General features: G+C 41.1%; 1 protein-coding gene across 1 annotated transcript in view; it reads left to right on the top strand.

The window, feature by feature from the left end:
- Nucleotides 1-481: 481 nt before the first annotated feature.
- The window catches only part of RAB17 (RAB17, member RAS oncogene family), a 22,662-nt gene continuing 7,120 nt past the window's right edge, over nt 482-16,023 (top strand). Inside the window, exons 1-4 of the mRNA XM_075831510.1 lie at nt 482-562; nt 2,672-2,819; nt 11,322-11,473; nt 15,074-15,199. Of these exons, the coding sequence (XP_075687625.1) occupies nt 2,672-2,819; nt 11,322-11,473; nt 15,074-15,199 (426 nt within the window). The 5' untranslated portion in view covers nt 482-562. The remainder of the gene's footprint in view (nt 563-2,671; nt 2,820-11,321; nt 11,474-15,073; nt 15,200-16,023) is intronic.

Here is a 16,023-nt window from a genome sequence, read left to right as displayed (position 1 = left end):
CAGTATTGGCTAGAATAATTTCACATATAATTTATAGTGTCATACACTGTTACACTTATGTGGCCAGTTTCTCTGTGTATCAAACAGTATATCGTACATATACAAACTATGATATATATATCAAACAGTATACAAGTATCCCCACACAATTTTAACAATTGTTTACAGGTTAGAAAGGGATGTGCAAGGGCCAATACTCCCAATGACCTAAGAGGCCCCATGATCATTATTTACACCCCTGCTTGTGAAGGACAATCTAGTAATATGAGCGTGAATTTTTACTTACAGATTGTCCACAATGTCATTGTAAATAAGAAGTGCAAGTTTTTGCGGATAAATAATAATTTCAGGGGTGCGTTGTTTCTTTTCTGATCATGCTGCTAATTGTATAATCATCATATAGAAATGCTTTGTAAAATAGAATAGACCTACAATTTCTTTGTACTACCTCCCTCTTTGGACTTTATACCTAAAGCAGTCTGGAGAATTCTTGAGAAGTTTCTTCTGAGTCATCGACCATTCCCCTACATGATGTACTGAGGGCAGCAGGTCACTGGAACAGGTGAACTGACAATCGATATAAATCGTAGAAGCACTAGAACATGTGAAGTTGGGTGCTTGATAAATCATGTGTCAAGAATAGCAATTACATACAGTTCTAGTGCCCTAACGTGTATAAAGGCAATGATATATGCAGTACAGTAAAGGTGTGCCACAACGTACAGTAGGTAAAATAGAGTAGTATTCAGGTGAATCTGTCATAGCAGACAGACGTCTCTTTTCTTATAGCGCCATGAGTCTTGTGGTCTCAAACAAGTCCGTAATATCCCGATTTCAGATTTTAGTATTTGTTACCTAAACGTAAATATATCTTTAATGTCTTCTTGTATGATTATGGTTCATATCAGCAACGGCATATCTAGTGCTGCCAATGTGTACTCCACTTTGCATCTCTTATCAGGCCTTGAGGTCATTGACTAGGAATTGTTATCAGATGGACAGACCATGGAGTTCCATGGATTGATACCAATAGAGATCGAATGACAGAGCACATGTCGTATACTGTACATACATGCAAACATGAACTGCGGTGGGGGATGTTTATATTCTGTTCATCCGTATAGGCTTTTATTTTCTTCATTGACAAGATACTGTGCATTTATAGTGTCATGGAGAGATATGGACATCTCTTCCTGTACAGGTGTGCTGAACTATTATATAGTTTATAGCAAAACATATAACTGCTACATGCGCTCCTTCATTTTAAAGCAAGACTCCAGGCTCTCCCGTTTGCCTCGGTATATGTGCAGCAGTTACCTGATATCCATCAGCATGACAAAAGCTTGTAAAAAGCCTTCCATTGTCTTCAATTGCCTATTGTTTATACGGTAGAGAAGAAAAGATGGGCTGGACTCCTGAATGGAGTGTTCAGATACTGTAAGGGTTCGGGTTGGCTACCCCACAAATTGGATGTATAAAGAACAATCCTAGCACTCAGTAGAAAGAATGAAGGTCAAAATGCTTCATTCCAAGATATTTGTGGTTATTTAGTCAAACGATTGCTATTGTTATTGTTTATACAGGGCAGAATTTTTATGTCACTTGTTGATGCGGTTTCCGTGGTGTATTCTGCTACGAAAACAGGGTCAGATAGCCACACTCAGATTAGCTCCATTAAATTAGGCTAATCTGCATGCAGAAACGCGGCTGGTTTTACAGCAAAACCGTGGCAGAAATACAAGGGTCAGCATCGAATTTTACGCAGATTTTTGCCCAAGAACAAGTCAGGGTTTTCCTCATGTGAACATAGCCTTAAAGGGGTTGTCCCACAAAACACATGTACCCCCTATCCACAGGATAGGGGATATATGTGGGATCACTGGGGATCCGACCGATGGGACCCCAAGTGATAAGGAGAACGAGGAACAGAAAGTCCCCCGAAGTGCTCCATGAGAAGCATGCACACAAGCGCGACCGGCGCTCCATTCATTTCTATGAGGCTGCCGGACACAGACCCAGGAAGTCCCATGCTTCTCATGGAGCACGTCAGGAGGGCTTTCGGTCTCCCGTTCTCTTTATTGCTGGGGGTCCCAGCTGTCGGACACTCAGCGATCACACATGTATCCCCTATCCCGTGGATAGGGGATACATGTGTTTTGTGGGACAACCCCTTTAATGTTCATTGGTGGTATAGTAGTCTATACTTTATCATCATTCTATCATTATATGTCTCAAATAAGAGGAGTTTTGGGACTCTAAAAAGCAGCCAAGCAGCAAGCACTGAGGAAAATAAATATCAGGAAAGCATCACCTGTCGGTACTGACTTACATATCACTATTAAACTCCCTACTGGACAGTCGCTTTAACCTTATTTATTACTATACTACTACTACAATATGACTATACATAGAACCGTTTAATGTATCGTATAGTCCTTTTAAATGTTTAATATCCTTCTCATGTTCCCCTGCGTGGTACAGGTGACTAACACTGCTTTTCTTGTAGAGGTCACCTGGACAACAAGAGGGGGATGAAAAAACTAGCTATAGTATGTTGCTTCTTACTTCTGCTTGGAAGTCCCTGCAGGTTACTGTATGATATAGTGTTGAAGTTCATGACTATAAACTCACACTTTCAACAGCTCATACTGTGTTATATTATATTGTACAGATGGAGCGGGCTGTGGAATCAACCTCCGAGGGACCGACAGCTTATGTCTTCAAACTGGTGGTATTAGGGAACACTGATGTGGGAAAATCAAGTCTGGTCCTTAGGTATATAAGAGATGATTTTCACGAAACCGTCTCTACTACAGGATGTAAGTTACCTCAGTATATGATCTAATGTAAGGAGGAAAGAGAAAGCGGGAAACTCCTATGGTATTGTGCTTGCAATTAATAAATGTAAAATGAATTCGAAGTAGCACATATTTCCAGCAATATTTCTTTATATTTCCAGCAATATTTCTTTATTATTTAAGACCAGGATCTATGTCTGCAGTACCAATTCAAAAATAAATAAAAACAAAGTAATGAAGTATAACGAGAAAATCTGGTTTTAGGGCCAGATAAAGGACTGGGGAGGCCCCTGGGCAAAAATGTGTGTATGTGACCCATATGTATTATTTTGGAAATCTGTAAAATAGCTGAGGAAAACTAGACCATAAGTCAAATATGAAAATTATACAGCTCCGATATATTATAAAATCACAATAGTTTTTTCCAAACTACCATAAAATTAGCAAGTAACAATAACATGCAGTGTCTAAACAATGCTACCACAATGCACAAATTTCAATAAAGCCATAGAGTGCCCTGATAATATTGCCAATCAGTGCCCTAATAACACCTCCATACACTGAATGCTCTGGTAACAGGTCTCGGGTCATAGTTTTCAAGCCAAGCATAAAGGCTCTTTTACACGGGCCAATGATCAGGCAAATGAGTGTTCATATTAACGCTCGTTCCTGATCATATGCTAGTTCATCGGCTAATTGTATGGTTTATACTGCATGAAATATTACTGCCGACATGATGCTGCCGACATCTGCCGACATGATGGAAATGCATGGTGACGAGTGATCATAGTAATGATCGCTCGTCCCCATGCATTACTGATCATAGCTCTTTGTGAACGGAGCAACCGAGCGCCAATCAACGAGCTGTCTCATTGATCGACACTCGGTTTTACAGACGAAATTGGCCGGTGTAAAAGAACCCTTAGAGACTTGTAATTCGATCCTGGTGAGAATGGTTGTGAAGGTCCCTGGATGGTGAGGGCCTTGAGGCATTTGCTCCTTTTGCCCTACATATAATCCAGCCCTGTTTGGTTTTGCTATCCATTTACATTATAGGGACTTGTATTGACAACATTGTCAATATTCTTAGAATCACTCCCTTTACGTGCTGGAGCAATTCAATAAAAAGCACTACAGAGAGTGCTGAATTTCCCTCTGCTGCCCCTCTGTATAACAACCTATAATCTGGGAATATAATAATGACAGAGACTTCAATGCCTGTTATCACATCACTAGAGCCTATGTGTGCACCTTGCCATAAACAGCCTGTATTCCGCAAAATCCATCCAATGGAGGGGAACTTAAAAAATCTCTGCAACCATTTAGGCTTTTTACTGCATTACTCCAGCTTGCAAAGGCAGCAATTCCGATAGTAATTATTATGCAAATGTTATATTTAGCTGATTTTCCTAAATAGTCGATGCAAATGACAGTCAGTATAATCTTCAAGCCATCAACCGTTGGAGTATAATGCAAATTTTATTGAACAAATCTCCTAATGATAACAGTTTTTGTTTTTTTAGAAGTAAAAAACTCAAAATGCACTGTTTCAAATTATTATGCACAACAGAGATCAAAACATTTTAAAGGTTGTAAAGAGAACTAAAATGGTAATTTGTTGAATTTGCAGCATCAGGAGGTCATATTTACATTAATCAAAAGCTCTTTCAATCAAAAAAAACTTAACAGGCCAAGTTACATGTTAACATAGGACCCCTTCTTTGATATCACCTTCACAATTCTTGCATCCATTGAATTTGTGAGTATTTGGACAGTTTCTGCTTGAATATCTTTGCAGGATGTCAGAATAGCCTCCCAGAGCTTCTGTTTTGATGTGAACTGCCTCCCACCCTCATAGATATTTTGCTTGAGGATGCTCCAAAGGTTCTCAATAGGGTTGAGGTCAGGAGAACATGGGGGCCACATCATGAGTTTCTCTCCTTTTTATGCCCATAGCAGCCAATGATACAGAGGTATTCTTTGCAGCATGAGATGGTGCATTGTCATGCATGAAGATAATTTTGCTACGGAAGGCACGGTTCTTCTTTTTGTACCACGGAAGAAAGTGGTCAGTCATAAACTCTACGTACTTTGCAGAGGTCATTTTCACACCGTCAGGGACCCTAAAGGGGCCTACCAGCTCTCCCCCCATGATTCCAGCACAAAACATGATTCTGCCACCTCCTTGCTGACGTCGCAGCCTTGTTGGGACATGGTGGCCATTCAACAACCATCCACTACTCCATCCATCTGGACCATCCAGGGTTGCACGGTACTCATCAGTAAACAGCACGGTTTGAAAATTAGTCTTCATGTATTTCTGAGCCCACTGCAACCGTTTCTGCTTGTGAGTATTGTTTAGGGGTGACCGAATAATAGCTTTATGCACACTTGCAAACTTCTGGAGGATCCTACACCTTGAGGTTCGCGGGATTCCAGAGGCACCAGCGGCTTCAAATACCTGTTTGCTGCTTTGCAATGGCATTTTAGCAGCTGCTCTCCTAATCCTATTAATTTGTCTGGCAGAAACCTTCCTCATTATGCCTTTATCTGAACGAACCCGTCTGTGCTCTGAATCAGCCACAAATCTTTTCACAGTACGATGATCACGCTTAAGTTTTCTTGAAATATCCAATGTTTTCATACCTAGTGCAATGCCTTGGACAATTTCACGCTTTTCGGCAGCAGAGAGATCCTTTTTCTTTCCCATATTGCTTGAAACCTGTGGCCTGCTTAATAATGTGGAACATCCTTCTTAAGTAGTTTTCCTTCGATTGGGCACACCTGGCAGAGTAATTATCACAGGTGTCTGAGATTGGTTACAATCATCCAAAGAGCCCTAAGACACAATACCATCCATGAGTTTAATTGAAAAACTAATAATTAAATGCTTATGACACTTCAATCCAATGTGCATAATAATGTGGATCGCGGTGTAAACTAGATCTTCATTTTAAAGTGTAACTCCATTGCAATAGTGTTTTCTACTCAGAGGTGTCAAATTTGTTAATTTGTCCACAGATTCACCTTTTGCAATGTAGAATTTGAGTTCAGATTCGCTGTTGCAAGAGTGAGTTTAGACACGTCTTTACTATGACAACAATTCCATGCAAGAGACTGTGTCACACAAATATTTTGGTCACCCAACATAATGTCGCTGTGTAGTCCTAGTCTAACCAGTGGAGTGGTACTGCAGTGAAGGATATTGTATAGAAACCCACAAGTGAAGTTCTCTGTGACAACTCCTCACTCTTATCAAGCAGAGAGAGTAAAAGGTCCATATACTGTTCTTCCACAGTGAAAATCCATGGCAAAACTGCAGCATGCCTTCAAATCTGCAGCAGACAACTCCACTGCATGTGAATGGGGTTTTGAAGACCCTATTCATATGTATTGTACTCTAGTCTGTAGATTTTCAGTGCGGAAAATCTGCCGCCCTCTAAACGTGGAGGCAAACTCTGAAAAGCCACTGAGGCAGATTTTCTGCCGTACATGTCGTGCGCTACATTTATTAACTGTTTTAGACATGCTCCACAAGGGGGTGTGGTCTAACAAAGGGCGTGGCTTAAAATGCAACACCGTGCACTAAAATTGCGTCAAAATTTTGAAGCAAAAAACTGGCATGAACTAAGCCAACGAAGAGGTGGTATAAGGAAGAGAAAAGTGTCTAACATGTCTAATTAGATGCAACAAATTTATCATACACCATGCACCTCGGCAGAGGCGTAGCTAGGTTCTCCAGCACCCGGGGCAAAGATTCAGTTTGGCACCCCCCCCCCCCCCCAAACCTCTTTCCCGACATTTCCTTCCCCCTCGCCATGTTTGTTTTCTCTACCAATCGACATGTCATTTCTTTTTATGTAACGCGAGCATAAAATAATTTGTACATTTTACAAGCAATATAGTTCTATACAAAACACCAGAACCAAGCTCAGTACATAAATACAGCACCAGCACAAATACAGCTCAATTTAGTGCAACCCCTGCCGTATAGGTGTGTACAGCGTAAAACGACAGCTCCCAGCATGGCCCGAAGAATGATAAGGATATGCTGGGAGTTGCTATTTCACAAAAAAGAAATCATATCATAATCATTCCACCCATCATCTCACTGCAGATCATACAGTAACTACAGTGCTGATTAGAGGCAGAATAAATATTTACATTAAGTGACTCACCGGTGACAAGTCAGATTCTAGTTCTTTTTCTCCATCCGGTCCAGACCTCTATGATGACTTCTCCCGGTCACAGCCCATTTCTGCAGTTTGCCGCTCACATGTCTTCAGCTTCTCACTTTATCAACATTTCTGCACCTATAAATAAATATAAAGTTATCATTATACCACACACTACGCCCCTAAATATAATAGCGCCATACACTGCACCTCTAATTATAATAGCACCATACACTGTCACACACACACACACACACACACACACACACACACACACACACACTGTGCCCCCTGTAGATAGTGCCTGCCATAGAGCCCCCTGTAAATAGTGCCCCCATATAGCCCACCCCTGTATATAGTGTCCCACAAATAACTCCCCCTATAGTGCTCTACATATAGCCCACCCCTGTATATAGCCCCCTGTAGATATAGCCCAGCCCTGTATATAGTGCTCCACGTATAGCCCAATCCTGTATATAGCCCCCTGTATATAGGGCTCCATGTATAGCCCAACCCTGTATATAGCCCCCTGTATATAGTGCTCTACAGATAGCCCACCCCTGTATATAGCCCCCCTGTAGATATAGCCCAACCCTGTATATAGTGCTCCACAGATAGCCCACCCCTGTATATAGCCCCCTGTAGATATAGCCTACCCCTGTATATAGTGCTTCACAGATAGCCCACCCCTGTATACAGCCCCCTGTAGATATAGCCTAGCCCTGTATATCGTGCTCAACGTATAGCCCAATCCTGTATATAGCCCCCTGTATATAGTGCTCCACAGATAGCCCACCCCTGTATATAGCCCCCTGTAGATATAGCCCAGCCCTGTATATAGTGCTCCACGTATAGCCCAACCCTGTATATAGCCCCCTGTATATAGTGCTCCACGTATAGCCTAACCCTGTTTATAGCCCCCTGTATATCGTGCTCTACAGATAGCCCCCCTGTAGATATAGCCCACCCCTGTATATAGCCCCCCTGTAGATATAGCCCAACCCTGTATATAGCCCCCCTGTAGATATAGCCTACCCCTGTATATAGTGCTCCACAGATAGCCCAACCATGTATGTAGCCCCCCTGTAGATATAACCCACCCCTGTATATAGTGCTCCACATATAGTCCACCCTGTATATAGTGTTTCACAGATAGCCCACCCCTGTATATAGCCCTCTTGTACATATAGTCCACCCCTGTATATAGTGCTCCACTAGATAGTCCACCCCTGTGTATAGTGCTCCACAGATGGCCCACCCCTGTATATACTATATACAGGGGTGGGCTATCTGTGGAGCACTATATACAAGGGGGCTATATACAGGGGTGGGATTTCTGTGGTGCACTATAGGGGGAGCTATTTGTGTGATACTATATACAGGGGTGGGCTATATCTTCAGGGGGACTATATCTACAGGGGTGGGCTATATCTACAGAGGTAGGCTATATCTACAGGGGTGGGCTATATCTACAGGGGTGGGCTATATCTACAGGGGTGGGCTATATCTACAGGGGTGGGCTATATCTACAGGGGTGGGCTATATCTACAGGGGGGCTATATACAGGGGTGGGCTATATCCAGGGGGGCTATATCTACAGGGGGGCTATATCTACAGGGGGGCTATATCTACAGGGGTGGGCTATATACAGGGGTGGGCTATAAAGTAGCTATAGCCCACCCCTGTATATGGTGCTCCATAGATAGCCCATCCCAGTATATAGCCCCCCCTGTAGATAGACACCCCCATAGATAAAGCCCCCCGTAGATAAAGCCCCCCCCCCGTGTAGACAAAGTCCCCCCCCCCGCAGATACAGCCACACACTTCTATTACAATTTAAAAAAAAATAAAATAAAATATTCAAACTCACCTTATTCCCGCTCCCACGCCGTCCGGCAGCCATGGAGACCTGCTCTCTTCTGCGCAGGTCTCCAGGGGGTTGTACGCAGCGTCTATGAAAGGCGCTGATTGGCTGGGCAGGATGACTTTCCCTGTCAGTCAGTCAGCGCCTTTCATCGACGGAAGCGTCACTGGTACAAAAAGTAGCAGTCGCTTCACTCGTGGAAAGGCGCTGAATGGCCGGGCACGGAACGTGCCCGGTCAGTCATTGCTTCTAATTGTACCTGTGTCCTATAGACACCAGTACAATTATAGTGCAGGAGGAGGTGGCTCTGGCGCCCCCCTCTAAGCTGCGCCCGGGGCACATGCCCCGCCTGCCCGCCCCTAGCTACGCCCCTGACCTCTGATACATTTTAGTAAGAATCTTATTTTTGTGGCATGATGAGTCTGGACCCATGCTGGGTATATCTGAGGTTTTTCCAAAATATAAGAATATTTCAGACTTCCAGAAAATTAAAATGCATATAACTAAGCAATAGCTCACTTTGAGTTATTCTGTATTTTCAAATTTAGACCCTCAGTGTTGGTCTCAGGTATTGTAATTGCAGGGGAGAGACTTATTCTTGGTTATATAGCATTCAAAATGAACATAGTGCGTACTGACCTCTATCAGTGTATTGCATTCATATAGGCTACTGTGGGGATGTTAATAATTTAATGATAAATTGTTGGGGGTCCCCACGATAGGAACGATTTTCTGGAATTCCTCTTTGGCGATCATTCTCAGTGCTGTCGCTGTCAAAACTAACACCACAGATGTCAATCGTCTGTAAATTCAAGGACAGTCCATAAGATAGTTGACTTATGTCTATTAAAGGGATCCACGATTTTTGTAGAAGCTGGTATTGCTTCGAATGATTATTTTTTTTGTTTTTCTAATCTGTCCATAAAAATAGTGGCTGCCCATGATATTTGATGTCTAGAAAGAACGGAAACTGACGTTATCAGACCTGATTCCGGCACTGAAGTTGAAGCTTGTATGCGCTTCTCAGTACTGTTGAAGCAATCATGGCCCAAAATATATTAGACTGAAAATTTAGATGAGTGTATCAACCGATACTCACTCAGGGAACTTATCCAGATCCAAATCATGGGTTATATTGGAGAGAAGTAAGAGACACCTAGACACTGCTTGTATGCTCAAAAATACTCCTCTGACGTTTATTGATCAAGCAATTACAATAATATCTTTTATTAATAAATACATTTCAGCCAATCATTTACAATATGACAATAATTCTTATTCAGCCAATAGCATAGAATGAGAATATTTCGTATTGAGTCAATCACAGACATACAATACAATTCAAATGTAATATTATAATTTTTCATTAGATGCTTTACATCAGACTTAACACCTGCAAATTCTCTGACAAGAATACAATACTATCTTTATGAGCTTGTTCTCTCCTACTAAAAGTATCCTTTTTCCTCCAGGCCAGAGTGAACTCTTATCTCCCTCCCATTCCATTCCTTATGGAAGAATTTTTTTTGTTGGTTTTGAGGTCATTACGCATCTCATCTCTTGCAACAAACTTTAGATAAGAACCAAGGAGACACATAGCTAAGAAATAGCATTAATATACTTGTATTAAAGGAACAATAACTTCTCATTCACAAAATTGGATTCTTTGGAATACAAAATGGAGTCTCCATGCAGGATGGAGGCTACACAAAATGGAATTATTTAAACATATTTTAATAATTTTTACAGTAGTTCTATATTTCTTGAAACCGGGGGAGAAGGTCATTGCAGGTGGAATATAAATTACATCTCTGCAAAATCCGGAATCCTGCTAAAGAATTCATAATCTAAATTAATACAGAGAATATAAGTAATTGAACCATTCATCACAGCACCTATATATCCCTTCACCCCATAGGAGCAACTTCTAACAGGGTGAGTATATAAACAAGAGAAACAAGAAGTCCATAAATATCAAAAGAAAGTTGAAAATAAAAAATCTTTATTACAAATCAAAAAGCATGAGAATCTAAAACAGGTCTTTATAACTGGATCACAATATGACACAGTATATCACAGATATAGGTAAACAAAATAGAGTATACCAAAGAACACATCTATCTTTTATCCTAAGCCAGCAAGGTATGCACAGATAGAAAATGTGTCAGGTGAAACAAGCAGTAAGGTTAGAGTCTACACCAAATAAGCGTAAACAGTGTAAATAAAGTCTGAATGACCTAACATAACCTCCATATTATGCTTACCCATATTTCCGTAGTGTAGTGGTATGACCCAGCGGATAAGGTAGCGCCCCTGACCTGGAATGTGACCAAGAGTTGCCCAAACTGTACAATTACATGTACCCACTTTATTATCTGAGTCTAATTGGCAATTAAACCTGATTATAGTTAAAGCAATACAAACACTTTTCACCTTTGCATATTCTGTTCTATATATTTTTCTCTTTTTGTCTCTTTGTGGCAGGTGCCTTTTTCTCACAGAGAGTTTATCTCCAGGGCAAAAGTCTAGACTTTGAGATATGGGATACTGCTGGACAGGAGAGATACCATAGTGTGTGCCATCTATACTATCGTGGTGCCAGTGCTGCCCTGCTGGTTTATGATATTACTTCCAAGGTAAACTCATTGCGTTTTCACCAGGGTTGACACTGGGGGATATTTTTATATTTAGTGCAACCGTCATGGGGTCCATAACAACCCTTATGAGGGTCAAAGCACTATTTTAGTTAGATTTTAGCACAATTAAATTTTTTATATTGACTGAAAGGCACTGGGACAGTATAGAGTATGTTCTCTTTTCCCGCAATAATCTCTTTTGAAAGGACAGGTGCTAGAAAGATGTCAAACACGCTTGTTTTCAAGCTCTGGATGCGACTGTCCACTGAATAATGGACAGTGACAACATACGAACAAGGACTTAACAGTAAATATCACAGATCAGCAAGGCATTGCATTATACAGTAATCTATTACTGACCAGCAAAGAACTGCCGCTAAAACTTATTAGCAGATCTACAGAATCCAGAGCAATATGAAGATTTTCTAAAATAAATTCTCTCTAGTTTTGATAATTTCCTAGCTCTGAGAGGGAGTAGCATTACTGTGTATGTTCACACAGCATAGCAAAGCCTAAAAATACACTGATGCTCCATGACATTAAGTTACAAAGACACAAAACGTTTCTGCTCATCTGTTCCATTTAACCTTTCCGTCAGAGGAACAGATGAACGGAAAGCCAAATGGAAACTATCGCTTCCGTTTATTACCATTGATTTCAATGGTATTTTTTTCTTTCAGAAGGTGTCCGTTTGCCTCCGTTCTGTTTTTTTTGCCACAGAAACAATAGCGTAGTCGACTACGCTATTGTTGCCGTGAAGAAAAAAAACATGGAAACCTTGTGGAACGGAGGCAAACTGACACTAACTGAAAGAAAAAAAAATACTATTCAAATCAATGGTAATACAAACGTAAGCGATCGTTTACGTTTGGCTTTCTGTTCATCTGTTCCTCTGATGGAAAGGTTGAAGGGACCAGATGAATGGAAGCCAGCATTGATGTGAACAGGCCCTTAGATAGCTACATCATCCATTCCCCACACCCAACTCCCAAATAAACATAAAAGCTCAGATCAAGTGTGCGTGCTTATTTTAATGAAAGGTACTGTCAGATATTAGACAATGCATATCAACAAAGGATCAGGCATGTTGAAATCCAGAAATCCTTGTTTCTCGTGACATTGAAGAACAGTCAGCCTGCTCCATACACATCGATAGGAAACCTGTGGGATTCCCCAACATTTATCTAATATAAATGGCAAGTATCGACTCCGCTCGTCAAAACCATTAAAAACCTGATGGAGCAAAACTAATGCTAATTCATGGCACAAAAATTAAGCCTAGTCAGTAGTACTATATACATACTGCATAGCCACCAATGTGTGCAAACAGACTATAGATAGTTTGTGAGTCTATGCTCACTAAGGTTTGTTTTTTTATTACAGCCTTTTGAGCATGCCCACTATTTTAGCTGAACCTACAAGATAGTTTTCTTCACTTAGGCTGACTTTCTTAATATAATAATGAAATATTGGAAATTCAATAACATTAACACAAAGGAAGAAGATCATTCATTCCCAGCAAGTGTGGAGAGTACTGGCAGAGTTCCCTGTATTACATCAAGAGTATAGTTAGAACTGTGGATCTTCTGTAAGATTAGGGCAGGCGTCCACAGCTCTGCTGAAGCTTCAAATGTCATTTGTTTGCTCATTGTCCTGTAAATATATCTTGGCATTACAATCTCTTAATGTAGTACTGTATATTTAGCACAATTTAATACATATGCCCTCACGCAACTCTAAAGAAGCTTTCAAAATATGTGGTTATCTAGTTATTTTGTACTATATATGTTTAATATATGTTGGCGTTTAAATTTCACTCCAGCATTTTTGATGTTTCAGCAAAAATCTGCAAATGGCATGGGGAATTGTTTCTAACGTCTAGTAGTACAGTGGACTATAGTGTTCTCGAACTGATTGTCCCAAACACTAGGGCAGTGGAAGGATTGGTCTGGCACATTGAAGATTTGTGGCTGGAGTTGTCTGGCACATAGGAGAACTGTGGAAGGAGTGGCATATAGGGGGCTGTGGAAGTAGTTGTCTGGCACATTGGAGTTTTGCGGAAGGGGTAATCTGGCACATTTGGTTTGGTGCATAATAGAGATATTAAGGAGTGTTTTTGCACAAGGGAGAACTGGGTAAGGAGTGGCCTGGCACATAGGAGAGTCGTGGAAGTAGTTGTCTGTCACATTGGATAACTGTGGAAGGAGTGGTACATGGAAGAACTGGGGAAGTTGAGGTCTGGCACATTGGAACATGTTGGAACATATAACTAGCACATTCAAGAATTGTAGAAGGAATGGTTTGGCACATACAGCTGTTAAAGGGGTGGTCTGGCACAAAGCAGAACTGGGGAAGGAGTGGCCAAGTGCATATGTGAGAAGACCAACATGCAAACAGCAGGAAAGCAATTTATTGCCATTAATCTAACTCGTTTGCTGCATACTACGTGGGAAGAGGTGAGAGGTAGGTTAACTTGTGTCTCATGAATTGTACTAGTAAAAATTTTTACAAATCAACTTGAAGCAAACATTTATTCAGTTTTTATATCGTCTCTAATTCTCGTAACTCTAGTTTTTTAACGCGGAAACTGTGCCGCAAAACGCGCCAAAAAACGGCTGAAAATGCCTCCCATTGATTTCAGAAAAAGAAGGGACAGGCACTATCTTCGGGCGTTTACGCCTCGGACCTCAAATTGACATCAATGGGAGGCAGAGAAAGCTTATTTCGCTGCGTTTTATGCCCACGTCGCTCAATGGCCGCAGGCAAAAAACGCAGGGAAAATCGGCGTGCAGGCAGAACAGAATCTGCCTCAAAATTCCAAACTGAATTTTGAGGCAGATTTTCCTCCTGCAAAAAACTCTGTGTGAACTCTAGGCTGTGTTCACATCCGCGTTCGGTTTCCGTTGATGGGTTTTGTCAGACCTTTTCTGTCTGAGGAAACCATCAATGGAAAGGCAAACGGAAACCATAGCTTCCGTTTGCATTACCATTGATTTCAATGGTAATGCTTCCGTTGCTAACGGTTTCCGTTTGTCTCCGTTCCGTAAGGATTCAATTTTTTTCTGGCAGAAACAATAGTGCAGTCCAATGCGCTATTGATTCCGTCAAAAAAACGAAGACAAGCGGAAACCATTAGCAACGAAGCATTATCAATGAAGTCAATGGTAATTCAATCGGAAGCTAAGGTTTCCGTTTGCCTTTTTGTTGATGGGTTCCTCTGACGGAACCCATCAACGGAAACCGAACGCTGATGTGAACAGGCCCTAACTCCTTCACAAAAACAATGGACACCCCGACGGAAAGCCGACACAATCTTTTAAAGTCCATGGGTTCCGTCGGCCGCCGGTGGTGTCCGTCGTGCAACAGAACCGCTGCTTCCGTTATTCCCTTATTCTGCTCCACCGAAAAAAAGCAATTTAATAACTCCTAATAAAATGTATATGTATATAGGTAAACGCACTCCGTGTAGGGTCATTTAGTGCTCCACTTGGTGAAGCCTTAAAGGGGTTGTCCGAGATTTAATGACTTTGTGTTAATGCTTGTAATTTATAAATGTAAATACATTTGTGAACATAGCCTTAACTGTTATTTTACTTTTAGGAGACATTCAGCAGAGCTCAGCTTTGGCTTCAGGAGCTACAGAAATGTTTCATCAGTGGAGAGATGGTCATTGCGCTGGTAGGAAATAAAACTGACCTGCACGATGAGAGAAAGGTCTCAAGAGAGGTATTGTTTTCTATATCATCCCGAAAGTTATCTGATGCAGAATCCTGTAATGTATTGACGGGTTACTAGTTTTATCAAGCTACCATTGGTCCTGTGAAGGACGGAAAACAAAAAATGTCACATGTTAGACAATCTGATTGCCGTCCGTTAATAAATAAATTGTATGTACCTGGCAACTGGCATGTTGTAATGTACATCTTTGGACTTTACTTCCACTCGCCTAAGTGCATTTCGCTGTTTGGAGACCTTTACAAGAAGAGGGGAAGGGGCATGTTTATTAATGTTCACTGGTAATTAAGGGGGCATGATGCCAGAGAGCAATATCCTTCTTCCAGAAGACAAACATTGAAACACAACTTCATATTATGAAGAGGTTCTATAGTTTTTGATAAATATTACTAGATTTACAGACCAAATTCACCACAATTGTAATGTAGAATATGTTTCTACTAGTAACTGATATTTATTAAAAACCGAAACACCTTTTAATAATGGATTTTAAATAAATTGAGAGAACTTGAAAACTGGCAATACAATACACAGAAACTAGGGGGTAGCCCACTGAGTTGCCCCTGAATTGGCTGAAGATGCAAAGTCTAAGGGGGATATGTATTAAGACTGTGCCATTCTTAATAAAAATCAAGCTGAAGTAAAATGCAACACGCCTCTTAAAAAACTTGTCGCATCTTTGGCTGTCCGTGCATGACTGAATGAATTCAACGCTAGCCAGGAACTGGCATAGACTTCCGCTATAGTTCAAGCCAGTTTCTGGCGTAAATTATAGTAAATGTATCGGCCTGGGGTGGCCACTCCCACTTTAGCTA

Source organism: Rhinoderma darwinii, chromosome 6 (genome assembly GCF_050947455.1).
Source record: "Rhinoderma darwinii isolate aRhiDar2 chromosome 6, aRhiDar2.hap1, whole genome shotgun sequence".
Taxonomy (NCBI): Eukaryota; Metazoa; Chordata; class Amphibia; order Anura; family Rhinodermatidae; genus Rhinoderma; species Rhinoderma darwinii.
Note: the sequence above shows the minus strand (reverse complement) of the source record. Positions and strands in the feature narration are given on the sequence as shown.